General features: G+C 45.0%; 3 protein-coding genes across 4 annotated transcripts; 1 reads left to right on the plus strand and 2 right to left on the minus strand.

The window, feature by feature from the left end:
• The first annotated feature begins 2786 nt into the window (after positions 1-2786).
• LOC124653093 (F-box protein At5g07610-like) lies at positions 2787-4054 on the plus strand. Its single transcript, XM_047192150.1, has 2 exons — positions 2787-2886; positions 2968-4054. Exons 1-2 carry the CDS (start codon positions 2831-2833, stop codon positions 4052-4054), a joined length of 1143 nt encoding a protein of 380 aa, XP_047048106.1. The 5' UTR covers positions 2787-2830.
• A 4448-nt stretch (positions 4055-8502) lies between these two features.
• Positions 8503-10009, minus strand: LOC124653101 (coniferyl alcohol acyltransferase-like). Its single transcript, XM_047192163.1, has one exon. It carries the CDS (start codon positions 9922-9924, stop codon positions 8503-8505), a length of 1422 nt encoding a protein of 473 aa, XP_047048119.1. The 5' UTR covers positions 9925-10009.
• A 644-nt stretch (positions 10010-10653) lies between these two features.
• On the minus strand, positions 10654-15074 carry LOC124682664 (protein WHI4-like). Of its 2 annotated transcripts, none has more exons than XM_047217309.1 (10): positions 14829-15074; positions 14475-14537; positions 13878-13956; positions 13642-13770; positions 13028-13106; positions 12807-12852; positions 12181-12287; positions 12016-12085; positions 11223-11305; positions 10654-10913 (listed from the first exon to the last, which is right to left on the minus strand). In XM_047217309.1, the coding sequence occupies exons 1-10, from the start codon at positions 15063-15065 to the stop codon at positions 10883-10885; spliced, it is 924 nt and encodes a 307-aa protein (XP_047073265.1). In that variant the 5' UTR covers positions 15066-15074; the 3' UTR covers positions 10654-10882. The 2 variants fall into 2 exon arrangements, with proteins under 2 accessions (XP_047073265.1, XP_047073264.1); XM_047217308.1 differs by lacking the exon at positions 10654-10913 and adding an exon at positions 10920-11103 and having other exon boundaries at positions 11169-11305.
• Positions 15075-23211: the final 8137 nt, after the last annotated feature.

Genomic DNA, 23211 nt, shown 5'->3' on the forward strand with positions numbered 1-23211 from the left:
GAATAAAGGCTTTGTTGTTGTTGCAATTTGTGCTGCTGAAACTGACAAATCATCTTCTTGATATGTTTCACAACATACTTCTATTTCATATTGTTGTTGGTATTTGATGTCGGTTCGTACATGGAGTAACAATTCATATAGGTAACACGACACCAAGAGAGTTGGTTCAAACCTTTCCGATTTAACATCTACACTCGGTATTACGCTTTTTCCAAACACAAAAAGACTTTCCACCTCCCTTTCTCTCTCTCTATCTCTCTCTCTCTCATGGACACACACATAAAACATAGTGTCCGATAGGCATGACAAGGATGTCACCCCCCCTCCTCCAGTAGTGTTACCACTTGTCGCTCATTCCCATAGCCCATGACTTCGGAGAGATTGCTGCCTCAAAGTTGTGAGAAATCTAGCAAGTTCCACGATAATTTCACAAGGTTCATAAGTCCCAAAGGAGCCTCGATTTCCACCATTAAGGACAGGTGGATAAACAGAAAAAATGATAGTGATGCTATATTAGTTCATCAAAACGCATGCGTAATCTTATGCATTTGTTGATAATGATGCTATATTAGTTCAGCAACATGACCGAGAAAAAACAACAGAAGAACCTGTGGACATGTATTATCAAGAAGGGTTGTAGCTTCAAGTAAAAATGACCCTATAATAAGAGAAGCGCATTTGTCGGGCAAAAAAAATGTACCAGTTCGATCGAGGTGACACCCACTGTAGTTCTAAAATTTGCAATGAACCAATAGAGCTAGATAAAATACGAAAAAGTAATTAACATGACTGAGATAGAAATTCAAACCTTCAAAAATATTACAGAAAAAACTGCAATCACATAAAATTGATTTCCCCTTTTAGATTTTCTTGATTGCAAAAAGTTGTGCTTCTTACACACTTATTAGAAGTTTTTGACAAAATAAGAACCAACAAAGTTATAAAATCGTTTGCACAGTTTGTAGTCTGTTGTACGATATAAATATAGTGGTTGCGTAGATTGCAGTTATAAGATGGAAATGGTAAACTTAGTCTCAGGAAGCAGCAGCAGCTAGCTCTAATGGCTCCCTAGCTTTCCTCCATTGTTGATTCAGCAGCTAGCTCTAATGGCTCCCTAGCTTTCCTCCATTGTTGCATCAGAGATGATGTTCTTAGATCCAGTGATATCCCTGCTGGTGATCATCCTCTACATTGTCACCTCCTTCGTCGTCTTTTGCATCAGATTTAGCCCAAAAGTTGGAACACGTCAGTGCTTGTTGATTCTTAGCTTACTTAGAAATTAGAACTGCACTCAATTATTTATGATGTTGACAACTACACAAGAGTGTCTAGCTCAGTACTGCTCTCTTCAACTCAAAGCAAAGCGGGAGCATTCAACACTCGACAGAGATCACAAGCATTAGAACACATCCGATCTACTTTGAACCTCCTCTCCTCGTAGAATATCTCTCACTCTGCGGGCAAGAAGCGCCCCTGACGTAGACCTTGTATGCAGGCAAAGGGCACTGGCAGAGCTCCCGCGGTAGCAACGGGAGAAAAATAATATCTTTCAAACAATATTCTGGCGCAACCCAATTTTTTCCCCAAAATCGATCGACCATCGTAACTCTAAGTCTCTAACCATCGAAAGTCCAATTAAGCATCACATTTTGACTCTATGCCAACCTGGATATCACTCTTATAAAATTGTGTTTTCGATTTGCACTAACATTCTGATAGACTTCCCAAATTCCATCAATATGTATTTAGTGATCTCCTGTACTACCAAAGCCATACAACATGAATTTATTTTGCCCAAAACTCCCCCAAGTATGCCAATTTCTGGACAAGCAGTCCCTTTTCATTCTAGACTAGATAGATTTGTCAGATTCAATCAGCAAAGCATCTGGGCTACACAAACAAATTTATCAGATTTAATGAACAAAGCATTTGGGCTTCATTAGATCTTTACCAATATTTTCCACCACACACATGCAGTAGCTAGATTGTGTTAGAAAAAAAAAAGAGCAAACCATTACGGGAATACACATCATTCGACTTCCCACCCCTTGTCCGTCTTTTTTAATCAACATTTCAACGACAACACCATTCATCCTAATGAAAGAGCATGCATTTTGGGTGACTCAACAATTAGAGGGAGTTATTCAAACTTAGTAAACCGATAAGCTTCAAAAACTGATTAAAACTAAAGAAACAAAATTACATTGCATGGATTGAAGAGAACATATAGATTTTTAATCAATTACAATACAACACATCAAAAGAAGACAAAGGAGATGTTTTACACCATGATCATGCGGAAAAACAGGTAGGAACCAAAGACACGACCAACCTCCTAAAGGGCACAAGGCTCATGAACTCGTCACACCATGACCATCTCCATAGCCTCATCTTGACTAACATGGTTATACATAAAGCAAGAAGAGAAACTGATAGAAAGACGGTAAGAATGGGATTATCCAATCCTAGAAACAGAACTAAGATATGATCAGACTAATGTGTTGTAGTAAATAGGTGACATATGTGGCATCCACATTAGCTTCTCCTCTCTTTGCTTTCATGAACCAAAATTTATAAAAAATAATAATACAGCAGTCTAAGGAATGACAGTATAACATAAACATCTTAAAATTGTTTAAAAGTTATTGTTATCTTACCATCATTGGCGTATATATACCCACCACATTATTTTAGTTTATTCATTACAATATTCTTCATAAGTATTCTAATTTGTTACTTTTTACTAATTATTTGGTGCTCGCCACAGAACTAAATTAGGTATTGGAGATACCAGCATTTATGGAGAGATAAAGCACGTGTGGATCTGAATATGGTTGGCAAGGCTCGGCGCCGCTGTGCTCAAGGCCGTGCTTCAACTCGACTCAAGTATGAAAAGCAGCAACTATGGCAAACTTTCTATCCTTTCTTTACCTATTGCTAACCTCTCATCCACTTCTCTTTGTACAGATCCTCCTTTGAGACGGCAGCGGAGAGACTCCCCGATGACCTCCTTGTTGATATCCTCTCGCGTGTGCCCGTCAAATCACTCTGCCGCTTTAAGTGTGTCTCCAAGCACTGGCTCGGACTCATCGACCACCCCGAGCACCGCAGAAAGCTACCCCAAACCCTGGTCGGGTTCTTCTGCAACAACGACGAATCAGTTATCCAGTTTACCAGTGTAACGGAGAGCAGCTACCCTCTGATTGACACATCTTTCGCATTTCTGCCCAACTGCGGGCAGCTGGAACTTTTGGACTGCTGCGACGGCCTCCTCCTATGCGGCTGCTATACCCAGGGTAATGAGTTCCGTTACGTCGTGTTCAATCCCGCCACAGAGATGTGGGTCATGTTGCCTGACTCCGGCTACAACGGCGAGGTGGGCACAACACGGTTGGGCTTTGATCGCGCTGTGTCTTCCCATTTCCATGTGTTTGTGCTGCTGGAGGGTAACCACGGTAGTGACCGTTATATCACCGGAGCGTATCTGTATTCATCGACAACCGGAAGATGGATTTATAAGGAGAAAGGATGGGCCCGATATATTGGTCTTCATACTGGTGGCTCAGGAGCTGTCTTTGTCAATGGCTATCTGCATCTTTACTGCTATGACCATGACTTGTTGTGCCCATGTGTAGCTGTGGTGCACAAGGAGGGGGAAAATTGGATGTTCTTTGATTCCCCTTCCTTCGTGCAAGATGCTATTCTTCAGCAGTCACAGGGACACTTGCATTTTGCTGGTTTTAAAAGTGACTATGGTGAGGATGATGATTATGATGATTTAAGTGTTACCCGAATAGTAGTTTATGTTCTCAAGGACTATGGCAAAGACGAGTGGATACTGAAGCATAGCATTGAAGCTTCACACATTGGAGAGATAGATGATTTGATCCTGATCCATCCTGACCGTAACACTATCTTTTTCTCTATGGGTCCAGTCATGTGCTACAACATGAATCGCCAACAAGCCAAAGTGGTCTGCAATGATGGAGAATGCGAGCCACCATATCTGCCATATGTGCCGCTGTATGCAGAGTTAGAATCATTGCACATGTGACTGTCATTGCATATTTTTGCTTCGATGCAATGTGGTAAACTCTTCTAGTGGTATAATGTGTTAGAACAATTATCCTTTTTGCTACACACATGTTTTCTGATTGTAAAACACTTTATATGAATGCCAGATACAATGCAAGTTCCTTTGATGCTGATTAACCATGCCGTATAATTAGATCTTGTTGTTATCAACGAGTTGTGGTTGGATCATAGTATCCGTTCTTCTGTGCCGGCGGGTTTTTTTTTAAATAGTTTGAAATAAGCAGTGTCGTGCCAGTTCTAGTTATATGTGTATCACAGTTTCGGCACATGCAAAACTTACTCCCATAGAAGAAATTGCAAGTGGCGGTTGCAAGTGTTTACTTCGGAAAGCAGAAATAACAAGTGCATGTTCTGGGCAGAATGGTTTACACTTTCAGAGACATGCATGCGATCCAAGAACAGGAGAGACAGTTTTGTTGCTTCCATTTCAGCATCCAAGACGTATCTTAGATGTAAGCTTACACTGGCTCCAGCGATGGAGAAGGAAACCATGCATCTCAGACGCGGTATTGCAGCTGGTGATGGTGGTCTTATTAATTATTACTGCTGATGGCCAGGGGTCCGGCAGCGAGGTGGGCTGCGTTGGCGATGAGTTCGAAGCTGATTTATGTACTGTTAAAGGGTGCTTGAGCTGTGCTTTTATAATCTATAAATTATATGTTATGTGAAGGGCCAGAAAATCCGAGGGATCGTGCCAAAATTTTGAATTGCTAAGTTAACCTTTAACTTCATTATAAGAAGCGTATCTAGTAACTAGCGGACGCGGATTTGGCCAGAGCGTTATGGCACCCGGACTCTATCTCCCAACGTCTATTGCATCAAGATTGGTACCTGAAAAAGACCCCAAGTTTTACCACATTTATGTCAAGCAGTCCTTGTTGTTTATAAAGTTCTTCACGGATTTCAGTAAGGATCTATTGTTATCAGCTGAAGTTCTTCCAAAATTGAAGATGGGTATCTAAAAGTTGTGTGAGGATCTTCATACAAAGCAGTGTATATCCATATATCCTTGTATAGGTATCCATGGAAAATCATATGAAACCGTTGGATACGTTTATTCCAATCCACAGATCTCTGCATTTTTCTTCACAGATCTTCATAAGAGAATGGATCTTGCATAAATATCCAACACAGTGAAAAAGGTATCCATCAAAAAATCTTTAGAAGATCCATTCGAAAAAAAGAATTGGATTCATTTCTTCATACAAGATCCACACAACTACTCGAGCAAAGGGCATTCAAACAGATCCTAAGAAAGAAAGAAAAAAGACCCTAAAAAAATTAGATCTCGCCGGAGTCCGCCGATGGGGCTCGACCTCCGCCTCACCTGGCCGTGCTGGCACCAGAGAAAGGCGCGGGGAAGCGGGGAGGGCGACGACGGACGGCGACGAGGGGAGGCGATGAGGGACGGCGGCCGAGCGGCGGCCGTGCGTGGCGACGGTGCGGTTTGCCGCCCGGCGGCCGTCGGGGTTGTGGCTCCTGCGTCGGGGGAGAGCGGCCGGGTGGAGGTTGGCGGCGCGGCCGACCGGAGCACGGCTGGACGAAGCTCCCGCTCGAAGGAGGCCCTTGAGGTGGCCGGAGGCTGAAGATTCGTGGGTGGGAAAAATATCTAGGGTTTTTTTTGCCTGAGTTGGGCTATTTATACCGCCCCTTTCTTTGGACTACTTCCTTATTAGCAGAAAGTTGAGGGTTCTTTATTCAAAAGAGACGTGCGCAATCTCCAGCGATACCGAACGGGCGGGGTTGAGTGCGGGCGCCATAACGCCCTGGCGTAAGACTTATCGGTAACTAGCCTTTTCTAAAAGTTTTTTCGCAAAAAATATGCTTTTTCGAAAAAGAGGTAATGCTATTTTTCATGTTGTACCGACCCGTGCAGCCACACAGGCCGTGATTGGTAGGTCGCACGACCCCTAAAGAGACCCTTGGGAGCTAAATATGTGGCGATTGGATGCCTGTGGTCCCTCAAAATCTTGGCCCGCAGCGTCAAAGCAGTTCGGGGCCAGGCCTAGCTGGTACGCCCAATTCAGCCGTTTCCACGGATGCTTGCCCCATGGAGCGCGAAGTGAGGCTTCCCTGCACGCGGGGAAGAAGCACGAGTCGTCGTGTCGGTCCCTGTCACGCGCCATAAATTCCCCGCCTCCTCCGTTGCTTCGACTTCGATGCTAATTCCCTGCCGCATCGCCACCCTTACACTGCCTCTACTTCAACCTTTTTCGGCGGCTCGGCCATGTCTGTAAGGCTTCAAAAATCCCTCACCGGCCCTTGTTTACCGTAGACCTACCCGTATATGGCTTGTAGGCGCTCGATTTGTGACATGCATAACATATCTGGTAGGGTTAGGGTTCCATCGGGTTACTGTTCCGGGGTTGATTCCCTTTGTGACATTCATGTTGTTGTTCATGTGCTTTGGCTTCTAATTGTTGTGTGAAATTCTTTGTTGGTTCTGTAGACCTAGGCTTCGATTGTCAGTTACATTTGTTAGCTTGCACTTATGAGGCGTTTCTTTCATTCACTCTACTTTGTTTGCTACATTGTATGAGGTCATTAAAATTGGCTTCTATAGTTTGTTTTCGGTCAATGATTTAAAATAGTAGCACACTACGAGCTAGGAATGTCTTGTAATACCTTGGGCCGTCCAATGACAAGCATTGCATTTTTCAAGGTCTTGCACGACATTTCTTAACTTTGTTTGCTACATTGTATGAGGCTAACTTATAAATGTTTAACATACTGTTCATGTGATTATAATGTGGCACAATGATTCATAGCTTTCACGTTATTGAAACATCTTTTAGCTTGATACGGTAACTTACAAATGCTTAACATATTATGCCAATGATTAAAAACGTGGCCACATATTGGTGGCACAATGAATCTATCCGACCATGAGCACTGCACAAATACTCAACAATGTGCATAGCACTTGGTCGGAAAGATTCATCATTGCTGCAAGGTCATCTATAGGCATACTGTAAGGATGAGCCAATCATGTTGGTATAGTGACCACTAATCCAAATTGCCTTCTTTTCTGTAGACTCCACGTCAGGGAGTTCCTATGGAGGTACCTCAAGAGGGCTCAAGCAAGAGATATAGGGAACGACCATCGACTGTTGGCCACTTCCATGAGGATGTGTCGTCTACCCACTTCCGCAAGCTTCTCATGGCTCCAGGGATCGGTGTGCTCACTCTCCCAGATGCCTTTAGGTCTTACCTTGGCCCGGTGACGGGAAAGATGATCGTCAAGACCACTAGAGGGAGATGAATATCTAGGAGGTTAGCGGCAAGGCTATCTTGGAAGCTGGCTGGTTAGACTACGTTTTCGCCCACAACCTGAAGATTGACTACATGCTCTTCTTCTAGAAGATGAGTTGAAGGGAGTAAAGAGTTGTCGTCTTCGACCCTGCATGAAGAGTTCTGACGAAGGTGACAAGTGATCGATGCTGACCTTAGTTTGTAGTTGTTTGTACCGTGGTCGTGTGAACATTATTATTGTTATCGTACCGTTGGTCAGTATGTATATTTTTAGTTGTCATTGTTCTTTGCATTATTTTTGCTTTTGTTCGTGGTGTTCTTAATGTTGTTATCTTAACCTCACAACTCATGGGAAGAGGTTCAGTGGCGGAGCTAGGAGGACCAGCAGGGCCTGGCCCCCCCTATGCCAACCTGCAGCAAGCAAAATTGATTGGTTTAGTGATGATTATAGAGTCTAATTTGTAGAAAATAGCTCAGCCGGCCCCCATTAAACGAAATTTACCTTGATTGGCTCCGTTCATAGTTCAAACCTGCCTCCGCCGTTGAAGAGGTTACCATAGCGTCTCAATGCTACACAACCAAACGCATATCAAGGTTATCAGAATTGAGTTAACTGTATTTACGTAGTTGGCCAAACAACCGAACCCCTTTCTCTTCTAGGTGTGTCAAAATTTTCTCGTGGGTAACCAATCGTAATGAAGAACATGTTCTTTGGCCCGTTCCACCCCTTCCTAGCCCCAGCGCCTAACCTCGAAAGTTCCAAAAAAAAAAATGCTACCTATCAATAGCTCCCATAAAGATGCAGCCTGGTCGGCCGGACATGGGCGCCTCGAGCATCCACGTCGCATGTTTTTGCCCTGGATTACTGCGGTTAATAATCAACAACTGCCAAATTAGTCTCAGCAGTCACAACTTCAATGATTCTCTTCATATATTTTTCTTCGATGCTACTACTGCTAGTCCATGACAGTGTTTATCGAGCGAGCGATAACCTTTCCATGACAATTACAATTGACAAGTACAGAGTACAGTCATGCTATAGCGTCTGGATTCTTGGTAGCATGACAAAAAATCAGGTGCAGAACTTGTACGTCACTAAGAATGACAAATCGCTAAATGTCCGAGTGAGGAAAGGGACTGTGTCGGAGTCTTGGCTCACATGCGGCTCACGGCATGCGACAGCTCGGCGCCATGGCGCGGGGCGGCGAAGCCTAGCCGGTCGGCGGTTGCAGGCCTGAACACGGCCTCCGGGTCTGCCTCCACGGCGTCGGCCAGCCTTGGCCACATCCTGGCCGTCACCAGCCACGACCCGTCGCCGGTGGGGCTCCGAATCACCGTCATGGCCGCCGACCCGAGCCTCCCCGGCCGCACCCACGGCATCACCAGCCGCGGCGCCCCGAACCCAAAGTCCCCGTCCACCCTGAACGGCACGAACGCCGACACCACCAGCGCCGGGCTCCCCGTGCCCAGCCCCACCGCCTCCGTCCACTTCCCGCCCTCCTTGAACACACCCTTGTGCGTCTCCATCCAGTCCACCAGATCCTCGTACCGCTCCTGCCGGAACACCTCCCCGATGGCCGCCGCCGCCATCGTCGCCACGTCGGCGAGCGTGGACGAGGCCACCGTGTCCACGGCCGCCTCCCGCGACGCGTACGTGACAACGTTGCCGAGGTAGTTGTTTACGTGGGCCCTGTTGTATTTCGCGGGGTCGAGGCGGCGCCGGCCGTCGACGAGCCACGCGAGGCGGCAGTGCGTGTCGGAGCCGCCCACGGCCGCGGCGAGCAGCTTCCACACGTGCGCGGAGAGGGCCTCGAGCCGCGTGGCTCGGCGGCCGGAGGTGGTGGCCGCGGCGCGGAGACGGTCGACGTCGGCGGCCTCGACTACGTAATTCCGGCGCACGAGGGCGGCGGCGAGGAGCACGTTGGGGAGACTGTGAGGGTCGTATCGCACGAACTCGGCGTCCAGCGACGGGGGGTACCGCGGCGGCGAGAGGGGGCGGAAGAGGGAGCGCCGGTCATGGTGGGGCTCCCACGAGAGGCCCCCGCCGGTGCGGAGCATCTCCGTCCAGGCGTTGGGCAGCGAGGTGAGGCCGTGACCATCCACCAGCAGGTGGTCCGTGCCCCACGTCAGCGAGAACCCACCGCACGCGAACCGCACCAGCTGCAGCGACAGCGCCAGCCCGCGCTCGAACGGCACCTGGATGGCGCCAAGCGAGGCGTCGGCGTCGGCGAAATCCACGTCCGCAAGCGCCAGGCCGGCGCGGGCGACCACGAGCTCCGCGCCCGCGTTAGAGCAGACGACCTCCGGCACGCCGGTGGAGGCGCTGGCGACGACGCGGCCGGCGAAGGGGTAGAACCGGGAGAGGAACGCGGGGAGCGCCGCGCGCGCGGCCTCGGCCACGGCAGGGAACCCCGCGGTAGGGGTCGGGTACACGGCGATGAAGAAGACGTGGAAGGAGCCGAGGATCAGGTCGAGGTTGGACACCGGGAGCACCGCCGGGAAGTCCCCAGGTGGGTCGGAGGCTTGCACCAGCGTCCGGGAGACAACCTCCATGGCGAAGCGCTCGGACGGCGGCATCCCGGCCGGACCGGAGGAGGGAGACACGTACTTACGATGAGGAATGATCTCAGGGAGCACGGGGATGAGAAATATGGACTGGAGATTTAACTCTTCACCTACCGAAAATACTCAGCGGAACGTACGTACTTTTATGAGCCATGAAACTGCCGGTATCATTAATAAATCCATAATCCGTATTTTAAGACCTTCGAAAATTCCAAACAAACTTTTTGCATATATCTGGATCATGGTGTACATATATGGCATTTTCTATAACCAAAATCGAAAGTATGAATAGCCTCGTCCGGCCAACTCTATAGCAGATGAAGAAGAGCAAATTGGCAAGCGTGATTCCGCCGCCATTTCCAATGACATTTTTTCTTCTTACTAACACATTTTCTCCTCTTCTTTTACACTTGGAGGCAAAGTGATGTGACCATTTCGCTGAATTTTGACCATACCACCGGAGGAATAGTACGTTACGATCAAGGTAGGCCAGCTGTTCCCCAGAAAGATCATGCGTCTTGCTCTCAGCCTCCAGCCAAACACAAATGAGATTTTTTCTTCTTACTAACACATTTTCTCCTCTTCTTTTATACTATTACTGGGTATTACATTTTCACGGTTTTTTGACCATCCGACCGGAGGAACAGTCACGATCAAGGTAGGCCCGCAGCTGTTTCACAGACAAACAGTGCAATGGCAAGATCATGCGTCTTGCTCTCAGTCTCCAGCCAAACAGTGCAATGGCAAGATCATGCGAAATATATGCTAAGAGATGGTAAATAATAGTACAGAACATCTAGCACAGGACTAATGCACAGCTCTTAGTTCTCATACATGGACAAAGAATATTGCAAAATGAACTCCAGATGCTACAAGCCAGGCAGGCAATTACATGGGCAAGGGGGGCCGATTTTAGCTTCTAGTCCATGGCTCGAGGCCACGCCAATCCAAGAACAACAGCTATTGCGAGCTAGCTACTCCTCATCTTCGATCTTGCGTACCTGCAGCTGGAGTTAAAGGAAACAAGGATCTACAATGATGCATGACTTCCAGTTCTAGTGAGAACCAATTGTTGGGTGACTATAAATAACAGTAGAAATATGATGGAAACTGGTAAACCAAATGATGTTTCCACCAGCACACATTGTTAATGGCAGTTCTAACCTCATCAGCACACTTAATTTCATTAAAAGATGCAGTGTTTTGTAAAAGATGCAAACTGAACGAACCAATCCTAGGGAGGCTCCAAACCTAAAGAAGTGAAGGAGTAAAAGCATGCAGTGTCTTGAACAACAAAGATTGAAGGATACTCGATTTGCAAACCATCACTATCGGAACAAGGCATGATGGTGCCTTGGAGGTTATTCATAGCAGCTGTAGAGGACTCAATATCCTGCACAATGAGGTCATGTTCAGAAAAGAATAACTGTGGAAACTGAGATGCAGATGCGATATTACTCCATCTTCTATTCCAGATGCCTTTTTAGAACATGTACAGTTAAACCTTTATAAAACTTGGACTGCAACTGTAAGCAAAAACAAGCAATTTTGTCCTACAAATATTACTCTTACATTGAACTTGCATCTCATTATATATTTAATATTTTTAAGTAAAAGCAAGTATGTCATTGTCTCGTTATAACGAAGTTATGGAGACCTTATGTCATGTAGGGCAGAACATATGGCCACAGCAGCAAGGACAAGGGGATGGACCCCACGGCTTGATCCTCAAGATAGGCCCCTGATTTCCGTCTCAAATAAACCACTTTATTTCCAAAGTAAGTTAGTGCTTGCCTTACCCTAATGATATGGTTTAAGAATTTGTATTTCCTAACTCCCGATATAATGAGAGTCGCACATTGTAATCATCATCAGATATTAATAAGCCAGAAAAGAAACTAAGCTCACACGACACCTTGTCAGCGCTCATAAACGTTGTTATGAGGTTAAAGATAATAGTAACCCATGTGCAACTCAAAACCAAACTTTGATGTGTCTTTTGCCATATCAAGTTCATATTCTAAATATTGAAGACCTTCCATAGCATCTCCAAAGAACATCAATATAGTATAACTCAAACGTAAACAGCAAAGGGAGATATACCGTAAAATCAGCAAATGCTGCAGGCAATCCACCACGACGACGCATTTTAAGCACATGGAATCCAGGTTGCCTGCCAAGTGCAAAAAAATAAGCAATGATCATCAATTTATGTTTTTGCTAGAACTTCACTTATGTGAGTATATTAGCAGAAATTACGTAACATACTTAGACAATAGTTCCTCTAGCTCCTCTTCTGTGCATGCTTTTCCAAAATTTGAAAGAAATAAAGTAGAACAAGGTGGAGTTTCAGTCGAAGTTTTGTCTGGTTGACCCTGTACGATCAATGCCACGTCAGAAGTTAATAAAATGACAAAAAGAACACTTTAGGACTATAAATTTATATGCACCCATTATAAAAATAGTGCACCTGCGCACTTAAAAATTCCCCACAGAACATATCACGATATGTGCAGTGTCCTACTTAAAAACGTCATATAGTATATATGAAGGTCAAAACATTTAAGAAAACAAGTTTGAAGTAACAAAGTTCATACAGATACACCCCATTGCAGCTTGGTACTGTACATAAATTGAGCTACTACAAGATTCCAACAGCATGCAATGTCCCTATTGCAGCACTAATTTGATCAGCTTCTTCTAATGGTCTTAAACAAAAATATGAATATAGACACAAGTACCATCATGCCACAATATAGAATGTGGCAAATCAAACTACAAAAGCATGGACAACCGCTTGCTTTGTTTCACAACAATGCAGCAGTATACATTGGTATTATAACAAGGATATAAGGTAAGAGTGTGGTAAAGTGAAGCTAGGACATGGAACTCACATTTGAAGAAGAATGCCGCTTCTGCTGCTTGATCCCTGGTTCACCACTGTTCCATCAAAGGAAAAAAAAAACAATCATCTATCATTAACAATCCATGCACAAACGGCAGATATAGGAGAAGTGGCGCATTAGCTTAAGCGTTTTATTTAGGTGAATGCAAATTAAGAAAGAGAATTAACTCCAACTACGGAGTGATATGAAGTGCATGTTAAGTTGTTAACCTTTGATCCGCAGGTAACTCATCCTTGTCGCTGGAATTATCATTTTCTGTGTCCAATGATTCATCAGATCCACCCTGCCCTGAATTTTTGGTGCCAACAACAAGAACGTGCAAGTGAGATTGTTGTCGAAACTGCCAACTGCCAAGAGAAATCCCATACTGCAAACTGCATTACTTTAATTTATATGTGTGTGCAAAGTCATCCGACCACATGATTGTTTCATAATGGGGACATACCGAGTGCAAAGCAAACTCTTACTGCTTCTAAGTTCTAACATAGTGTCATGCCAATACTCTTAGTTATTTCATGACATGAACTCAAATAATTCTAGATAAAAGAAAATGAGGAAGCAGCCATCACAATAACCAAAAAATCAAATTACGTGTTAAAATTCACTGTGCTCCTCGAGATATGGAAGATACCGCAAGTGAAAATAAAAAGACAAGCAAGTAAACAGAAGCCATCATTGAACAGCAAATTTCTCTCATACTTTCACTTACAAAACAAGTTCAGCCTAAATGAGAATACTGGCAGTATTAGAGATGATAGCTATGTGGAATTGAGAATCAACTCCCTTACAGATGCGGGATTCATCAAAAAAGTAGTACCATTACCATTACTGTCGCCACCATCACCATCGGCAGATACATCATCACCACCTTCATCGCCGTTGTTGTCATTGTCAGAATTTTCCTCTGTTCTATGTACTCGCTTGTCAATAACTCTGTAGACATCCCCACCGCCTAACATGAAAATTGTAATCAATTGAATGGTGTGAAAGTTTACAATAGCATTTTGCTGGCGAGAACTGATACGATAAAGAATATTAGCGGTATTGTACAAATAGTACCTCCATGACGTTTGCGTGAATTCGACTTAGCTAGCTCAATGTGCAAACAATCACCATTCTCAGGATCAAAAACAGATCCCTGAAATGGAACACGTATTAGATCAGTGATAATAAAATCAAGTGATCAAAACTATATGGTAGTAGCTATGAAGCTGGAACATAAGATTTATAAGCCCAGAGCCAGGCAATTTCTTGCTACTGTTGCATAGATTGAACTTGTACGTTATTATTGGAGATGTGTGTAAAGCTTATAGCCTGCTCAAATGGTTTGAGGTTTGACAAGTAAAAGCAGACACTAGTTTTTTCTTACAAATTTCATTGACTTGATATACCATCAAGGGCCAAAAATAACGGAGAGTCAAGGGCACATGATTTCAGCATTCAATTTCACCTATGGATGTCAAGCAAGCATGTTTTATACAGCAAGCACTGTCAATTTGTTATTTGGGGTATGGATTTTAATAGTGACTAAAGCTACGCTGAAGTTTGTTGCATTGTGACCTGCTGCTAAATTAATGTTCGCATTACCACAGAAATAAATGTACAGAGCAGAACCAGGAAAAATGCGGAGGAAACCTGACTCGCAGCAAGACTTACATTTAACGAAGCCATTGCCGACAAGGCCGCATGATGGGTGAAGAATGACACAAAAGCAACAGCCTGCAGCATAAGAATAAGAATTCAGAGGCAACATCAGGCAATCGAGGAGTGGCACCCTGACATGTAAGTTATGTACTAACATAGACCCAGCCAGAGTAAATAGAAATTGTGTTTTCTCGACACTACAGCCTATTGTGGTCTTTTTATCCAATTTACCCTAATCCTATGCATCCAAGTTCTATATGGCACTGACGAAACAACCCAAACGAAGGGTTCTTCCCCTTTTTGCCTGAACGAGGGTTCAGTTTCAGTAAGAACCGCGAGGTGTGGACCCAGACTTGGGGAGGTGACCTGGTTGCCGCGGCCGGTGTACTCGAGGAGGCACTGGTCGAAGCCGGGCCGGCGGGAGAAGAGGTTGTGGATCTCGCGGGGCTTGACGTCGTCGGGGAGGCCGGCGACGAAGAGCGTGACGACGCCCTGCCGCTGTGGGTCCGGGTGCGCGTGCGGTGCGTAGACGTAGTAGGGGTCAGCCGCCGGCGGAGCGGCGGGCGGGAGGTGGAGGTGGAGGCGGTGGTGGGAGAGGCTCATCTCGGCACGGCGGGGAGGTGTCCACTTCGTTCGACCTTTCCTGCTGCGCTTACCTCGGACCGGTTTTTAGACGTCGCGTGCCGGGTCTGCGGCGAATTCCGGGAAACCGAGCAACAGCGGTTCAGGCCGGGTTATTATTATTTACACAGATGTCAACCTTACTGTTTTGAAAGGCAGACCGCGAGGAACCTAGCAAACTAATGAGAACCTCAATTCAAGCGATAACCTCCGAGTGTATGACCAAATAGGTGTCGCATAATCTCATTAAACCAAATGTGTAGCCCAGCTTTTCTTCTTTTTCAAACTTCAGAATTTTTGATTTCAAAGTTTCAATTAAAAATCACACCCCACTCGGGTCGCACACGCGAGTGACCCGGCGCCCCCTGGCCATCGAAGACATGAGGGGAGGAGGGTGTGCCCCGAGGGACGACGACGCACGGTGAAGGCCATCAATCGAGCGGCGCATGGTGGTGGTAAAAAGTTACGACAAAAGAGGAACTGCTAAGGCCACTGCTATTGGCAGTGGCTCCTAGAGGCAATACGGAGGAGCCAACGCTAGTATCCATGGGGCAGAGGTGCAGGCTAGACCTGGGCCAGACCTGGGTCAGTAGGCCACGTCTGCATCGCACTTGTCCGGAGTGTGACAGCGGCGGTGTGGCTGGTCCTCGGCCATGCGAGAGGTGGATGATGGTGGGATGCTACGGGTGCTCGGCTATGTCGGAGGTTTAAGAAGGTGTGCTCACGTCCGTGCGGGTAGCGGGTGGACCATGGTATTTCGGTTATTTTGATGAGCACGATGGGAGGTGTGTGGCGATACATGTGAAAGTCTCGCTAGTCTTCGGGCAATGTCGGCGTCGACGGTGCCAGTGGGTGTTCTTCCCCTCCTTGGCGTCTCTGCGGTGTGTCGTCATTTCCTCCGGCTCTCACTTCGTTTGGTAGTTGTCTCCGAGCGAAAGCTTAGTTCAAAGTTGGATCGGCGTAATGGTGGCATCATCATCGTCGTCCCTCCATTGGGAGCATCATGTTTAGAGACTTGGCTTGGAGTTCATTTGTGCTTTCCTTCGATGCTCGCCGTTGTCAAAGTTTGATCCTCAGAGGCGAAATGTACACCGTCGGTGGGAAGGTAAAAGATAATGCCTTTGTAGTGACCATACATACCACTGTATGTTGTAGTATGCTGGCTGTGGATGTAACATGTGCAAAGTACTAATCCGCAAATATCACATCCCTTAGAGTGGTACAACAGAAATATAGCTAGTCCAAACTTACTCACTTAATATTATTACAAGCCAAAAATGCACATCATAAGAGAGCTCCTCTTGGGTCCGCAGAGGATAACTCGGAAGTTCTAGTTAAACTCTACAAAGCCTACAAAATATAGGTAGAACTAGGCTTAGAATCATTACTACTCGAGCAGCTTATTTTATATTGTTCGGTGTTGCCCGACTACTACTATAGTAACCGATTAGTTTATGCCTCCTCCTCTATCTCGTCGGCTCCAAACTCTATCATGTAGTCCACTCCTTCGACGCCTCCCGAGAGATCGGGCTCCTCGTAGTAGACGTCCTCCGCGTAGTCTGCCTCCTCGAGATTCCCCCAGTGCTGTTCTGGCAATATAAGCATGGGATTTAAAGAGAGATGAGTACGAGCGTACTCAACAAGTTCATTTTAGGAAAAAGGTGTTTTATGCACTAGCTACGACCATGAACCATAAAGTCCAAGGCAATGCAGGTTTTTGTAAACATTTTTTTAAAAGACTGCTTTTATTCTGAAGAGCTATGTCCGCCAGCCTTCATCGGTTGCTAGAACTTCATAGAGTTCATTTCCATCAGCGTTCGCAGTTCAAACCCGGAACAGGGAGTGACAAGCCATAATTTGGTACACTCTGCAGAGGTGTGTTACTTTACCCATAAGAGAACTTATCCTTCTTACCAGCCGAGTCTAGTTCTCGTCCACACTTTCTTGGTGTGGGGCCAGATATAAGTCATAGCCAATCACTGGGCCTTCCCGCGACCCCGTATACCCACCCTTTTGTAATCCACTGGCCTCGACTGACTCATACGATCAATCCCTGGGCCAGCCCGTTACAATCCATCATAGTTTCATCCTGCAGCAGAAGCAATGGGCTTTGTCCCCCGGGGCTTCCTCCCTGCCTAAGCATGTACATGCTGGCCACCTGCAGTTGCACCCGTTGGTATGCGAGAGGGAAAAAGAGAAGCTGATTACTCCGTCCCACTCTAGATCTTATGGTAAACACGGGTATTACGGCGCAAGAATCACTGAACGACATTTGTTATTAATCTTATATGAATATAAACCCATTGCAATCGAACCTCCACCAGACTCATACCATGGTTCCATTGCCCACCACATAGTCATATTCATAGTTATGAAAATATTATGTTGGTTTTTCATGCAAGAGTGATAAGTATAGTACTTTACAAGTAATTTGATAAAAAATACTCAAATGGCATGAACAAGCGATGAACTTGCCTGAATACTGCAAGGTATTGCAGTTGGATGGTGTGTACTGATCCTTGTCCTCGGTTTATGAAAGATAGCATCATTGTCCGATAAAGGCAATGGTTAAAGATCCAATTGATGCATGTTTTTGGTGTTTTTAGGTTGTTTCCCCCCAGCTGGTGTTTTTAATTTAATTCTCAGAGTTTTTGGGATAAGAAATATTTAATTTTCCTCCTTAAGAGTAAAACTAATGTCTTGGAGTGTTTCCAAGAAGAGTTAAGTCCAATAATATTTATGGAATTGATTAATTATTAAAAACATCAGGTCTATTTTAAATTCCTTTTATTATTATTTTATTCTTTGGATTATTAGTTATCAATTTTCACTTTGGTTTATATATCCAAACAAGTATTTGTTTGGAATAGAGAATAATTTTTGAAGTGGTTTTCATATTTTTTTAAAGAGTTTTCTTTGATTTTTGGATTTATTGTGAAATCTCAATTAAAATGGCTTGTGAAAAGACCATTTTGCCCCTAGGCCCACTGGTCAAACCGCCTCACTCGTTCCCCTTATCACTCACGACGAACCCTAACCCTAAATCGGCTCCCGCGACTCCCGCGTAGCCTCCACCGTCGCCGATCGATTTTGGCCGACTCCGGCCGCCTCGGCCCTCGCCATGGGGCGCAATAGATGCGTCTCTCAACAGCGCGTCCTCTTGTCCGCGTCGATTTGGAGAATACAACATCTCCCGCTCGTCCCCGACCCCTACTGTAACTAGGTTGTGGTCACCCCTAGCGATATGCGTCGATTTGCTGCCCCAGGCCATCCTGGTGTTGCTCGGCGGCGCTGGTGGCTGTGCTGGTTGCGGTGGTGCTTGGGAAGGGCTTGTCCTGGTCGCGGCTTGGTATTTTCGTGGCCTGGTCCGTGCCGCCGTGGCCGCCATGGCTGCGTCCTTGTGCTTCTGCTCCTAGGTACACGTCGCTCATCTTCCTCCTCTCTTACTCCTCCTCCTCTCCTTCCTTTGTATGCAATGGCATCTATCTCCTTGGTGTACTGGACTTGCCAGTACACCAGCATCTGCTCCACTGTGTTGAGCTCATGGCTATTCCATGTTATTGCTATGGCTGCTGCTACTGTGTTGTTAGCCATGCCCTGCTACTGCTAGGGTTGCTACTGATGTTGCTATGCTCATATATGTACTATGTTGTTCTAGATGTTTATGTTGTAACTATGTTCATGGCCATGCCATGGTATTGTTGTGTTGCTGTGGTGCTCATGGCCATGCCATGCTGTTCTCTGTCCATCCTTAATTATCTCTATGTGGTTACCCTGGCTAATTGTTGTGTGCAATTCTTGCTTGTGCAAATGCCATTGATGCTTGTGGAATTCCTGTTATCCATTACTGTGTCATTCTTGTGTTGCTTAATGCAGTGGTGCATCAATTCTATTTGATGTGCTTCTGGATACAATTATAAAAGGTGATATATACGTGTCTTATCTTCTGCAGTTACCTGCAGTTGCTACTGCTTGTATTTGTGACCTTGGATGATCATGTGATCATCATGTGCTTACTGTATTCTTATACACTTGTATTATTCATCTTGTATCTTGTATGATGTTGTTGCTTGTATATTAAGCTTCTCACCAAGGACTGGTGATTGTTGTTGCTTGTAAAAGCAAGGCTGTTGGCTGGTGCTCCATCTGATACATATTGTATCATCTGTGTAGGCTGATGTTGATGCTTTTGCTTGTCAATGAAGTTTTGCTTCCTAATTTCTGACATAATGAATGAACTGCTGATGCAGTGATGATTTCTTATTTTATTTATACAAGTTTGGATGGAAACCAACCATAGTTGGCACCTCCACTTGTTGTTGAACTCTCTGGAGTGATGATATCTTTATTTGGCTGGCTTGTGTGTATGGCTAGGCAGTTGTTGTGACCCTAGTAGTGTATTTCTGCTAGATATGGTTGCTCCTGCCACTTGTATGCTTTCTGTGCAAAGGTACTGGTGATCATCCATTTATTCCAGTACCACTTTGATATTGAAAACCATATAGACACATGTATGTCTATTATTCTGATGGTTTTACTAGTCTGGTGTTGCTAGGTGAGTTTGGTTAGGCTAGCAATAGATCAAATCCATGCTGGATGCTTTTGATTGCCGCTGTGGTGATTCACTTGGGTATAACCAGTGTCCTCTAGGATTTCTTTTACTGGCCTCTCCCCATTTTGCCAGCATCATATGGTCTAGAACCAAGTGATGATACAATCAGGGTAGCCCTACCCCTATGGCTTGGGTGTGTTGTGCATATGCTTTGAAATATGAGCAAAACCCTTGCTTGCTCATGATTATATGGTATACCTCACTCCAGCTCTTAGATGTTTGTTGCTGTAGAGGTTTTGCTTCTGGGATGATCTGGCTGGTGATGTGCTTGTCCTTCTGCTCCTGGCTGGCTTGTGATCAGATGTGAGCTAATTCACCATTCTTGCTCAACAGTGGCCTGTTCTTGGTGGAATAGGCACTGGATGATCACTATTGTTCACTGATCTTGTTGTTCTACTCCTCCTGGTGCTTGTGTCGATGAACATTAGGGTTTGGAGCTGAAAAGATCTTATACTCCTTTGTGATGTGCTCTCTGGTCGACAACAAGCCTATTCATTTTGATGATTAGCCTAAGTGGTTGTGTGTTGGTGGCCATGCAATGAGGCTTGTGAGATGTGTGCTTCACATGGTTGGGACTTGCTCCCTGGATGTGGATCAACTCGACTGATCCAAGCTTATCCCCTATTTTGCTTTATTTTTTAACACCCAGGTGGCTTTGTAACTTGGTGCAATGCTTTGTTTCTCTTTGATGTGAAGGTTTGAATCATTTCAAGATCATCAAGGTGTTCTTCATGATCAAGAAGATGAATAGAAACTAGGGTGTTAGTTATAGATACTTGTAATTTTCTTTTATTCATTTATTTTCCTTTTATTTGATTTATTGTAATTATATAATGAATATTGTAATTGACAATGTATTATGTGTGTTAATTAATAAAGCTCAAGTTTTCTCTATGTTGAGCTTTATATTATAAGTATTTATCTTACTTTGTTATTTGTATATTTTCAATATTACTTGTTTGAATTATATATTGTTTAATCCAATTTGAATTGTTTGAGTTTGAGTTTGAATTTGAATTCAAATTCATTTCATTTTCAAGTTTCTTTTTCAATTAAGATCATGCTCAACTAATATGCAATACCTAAACGCAAAGAGATCATGTCAAAGTTTATCACACTCTCGAAACCCTAAACCCTAAGTGGTGTCAAGAGAGAAACTTGATCCCTCTTTGATGTATAATGCAATTAAGCGCGAAATTTTCCCAGATTTTACGATGCACATCCCTTCCTAAATCTACCCCGCAATTGTCTGGAATCCTGGGATGTTACAGCCTTTCTCGGGACCGACCAAGTCACACCATTATCTGCCAACTCCTTTCCGACATAAAGGGTGGATGGTGCATCGACAAGGGGGTTCAGTGGAAGTTGTTGATCTTCGAAGGTGACCGGCATTGGTCAAGTCATAGATTTGTTGGTCACCTTAGGATAGGCTCTCTCGTGCTGCAATTGTAATATCGGTATAGGTTATCTTCTAAATAACATGGTGTGGATTTCCTATTGCACTTGTTGTCCGCACCAAGTTGTAGTTGTCTTGTAATTGCAATTTTGTCTTCTATGAAAACATGATTCGCCTCATCATACTCTCGCGGAAAAGGTTTCAAAAAGTTATGAAAAATACTTAGATGTAGACAGTGTTGCATTCTATCGGTGTATCGATATGTCAATTTTTAGAGCGGAATACACTGTATTTTTTCCTCGATTAAAATGGAAAAAATCTCACAAAAGGATGAAATCGAGATACTAGTGTTCATTACTTCACTCACACAAAAAAATCTAGGTTTGTCATTTTTTCGGAGCCGAAATTATAGAATATTTATTATAATAATTTACACTCCGGTAGATTATAATATTGTCTATATCTTTGTATTTTTTTTACTTTTAAAAATGTTTAAATTCAAATTTTCTAATGGGATTTGCAGCATAGAAAAACCAAAAAATTCTACGAGATGCGAATAAAATCGATATGTAGGAGAGACAGGATCCAAACTAGGGGATGCTAGTAACATGGGCGCAAAACGTGGGGAAGACTTAGGTAGGATCATGTCTTAGATACTACGAATCTATGAGAATAACTTTTTTGCAAAGACAAAACGTGTTAAAAATTCTGAAAAATATGATAAAACACATCGGTGTTATATATGTAATGCCAAAAATTTGCAACTTCAAATTCGTCATACACTTAGAGAGATAAAAAGATAAATCTAGGTGTGAATAGTGTGAAAAACTATTCAACCAGATTTGACACTATTCACAATAGAACTTGTCTTTTTTGTTTCTCCAAGTGTTGATCAGATTTTGAGCTGAAATTTCTTGTAGTTGAAGATACACCTATATGCATATTGTTTATTATTTTCAAAAAAAATCGCATTTTCAAAGTCTTATTTCTCTGAGTTGATCCTATGACCGCGCAAACGTTTTCAACAACGTGGTTGATGTAGCCATTTCCAATCTCAATCTCGATTGCAAATTGCACTCTATGTTACAACACATAACTAGCAGGGACCATGGAATATCCAGGTTTGCTCTCAGACTGCCTGCCGAGCGCCCTAAGAGCATCTCCAGCCGTGTCCCCCAAACCGCCCTCCAAAAGAATTTGGGGCGCGCCGGATGATGACCCACAAGTATAGGGGGTGTATCGTAGTATCTTCGATAAGTAAGAATGTCGATCCCAACGCTTCTCGAGTAAGCAACGGTGGTGATGATGATCACGGCGAACACGAGCGGAGACGACCTGGTGAAGTGGACAGTGACTTGTATGAGCGCAGCGAGATCTCTCGGTTGGTCCCATCGCCAATGCGACTTAGCTCTCAGCCACTGCAAGATAATCGCAGCTTCACACACTTGCGCACGTAGCCGCCGACCACGATGCGGTAGGAAGTCGCAACCTTCTAATTTCCAATGAAACGCAGCCTAAGATCACACAAGACTTTCCAGGATCTACCCAAATCAAGCAATATGGTGTGGGAGTTCCAATAGTTTTGCATAGCAAAAGAGCTAGGGATTATCAGCAAAACGTGGTCTGAAGCGACTTTTGGGGCGTCCCGGGCACTTATCTCGGGGGTTCCGGACGACCTCCAGGTTGAAAACATGCAGGAAATAACCGACCTAGAATAGATCTGGTCGAGAACCCGGACTCGGACTCGAGCGGTGCAGGGCCGGTCGGCCGGAGTGCAGGGCCGCCTGGTCCCGGTTCAGAGCCGGGCCCCGGGACCGGGTGCGGACCGGGGGCGCTGGAACTTCTCTGCGGTAACCCTCCCGGATGGCATCGGTGTAACGCGCCCGTTGGCGCTGGGCCGGATCCGGCGTGCCGCCCGGTCGGACCGGGCCGGGAGAGTCGGGGCGTGCCGGCGGTCGGCGGCCGGTGCCGGCCGGATGCGTGGGCCGGCACGGGCTGCGGCGTCTCCTCTCTGCGCATGCCTCCCGCTCCTCCCTCGCGCGTCCATGGGGTGTCTTCATGTCCGGCTCCATGTCCGGCTTCACGTCCGTCTCCACGTCCCGATTGCTCACTCTTCTCCT

The sequence above is a fragment of the Lolium rigidum genome, chromosome 1 (genome assembly GCF_022539505.1).
Source record: "Lolium rigidum isolate FL_2022 chromosome 1, APGP_CSIRO_Lrig_0.1, whole genome shotgun sequence".
Taxonomy (NCBI): domain Eukaryota; kingdom Viridiplantae; phylum Streptophyta; class Magnoliopsida; order Poales; family Poaceae; genus Lolium; species Lolium rigidum.

Excerpts from the sequence above, each read along its gene's own strand:
- LOC124653093 (XM_047192150.1), top strand. The coding sequence starts at position 2,831 with ATGGTTGGCAAGGCTCGGCGCCGCTGTGCTCAAGGCCGTGCTTCAACT. Across the intron at positions 2,887-2,967 it reads CGTGCTTCAACTCGACTCAA|ATCCTCCTTTGAGACGGCAG; the intron begins GTATGAAAAGCA and ends CTCTTTGTACAG.
- LOC124653101 (XM_047192163.1), bottom strand. The coding sequence starts at position 9,924 with ATGCCGCCGTCCGAGCGCTTCGCCATGGAGGTTGTCTCCCGGACGCTG.
- LOC124682664 (XM_047217308.1), bottom strand. The coding sequence starts at position 15,065 with ATGAGCCTCTCCCACCACCGCCTCCACCTCCACCTCCCGCCCGCCGCT. Across the intron at positions 12,853-13,027 it reads GAGTTACCTGCGGATCAAAG|TGGTGAACCAGGGATCAAGC; the intron begins GTTAACAACTTA and ends TTGATGGAACAG. Across the intron at positions 12,288-12,806 it reads AGCGGCATTCTTCTTCAAAT|GGTCAACCAGACAAAACTTC; the intron begins GTGAGTTCCATG and ends TTGATCGTACAG.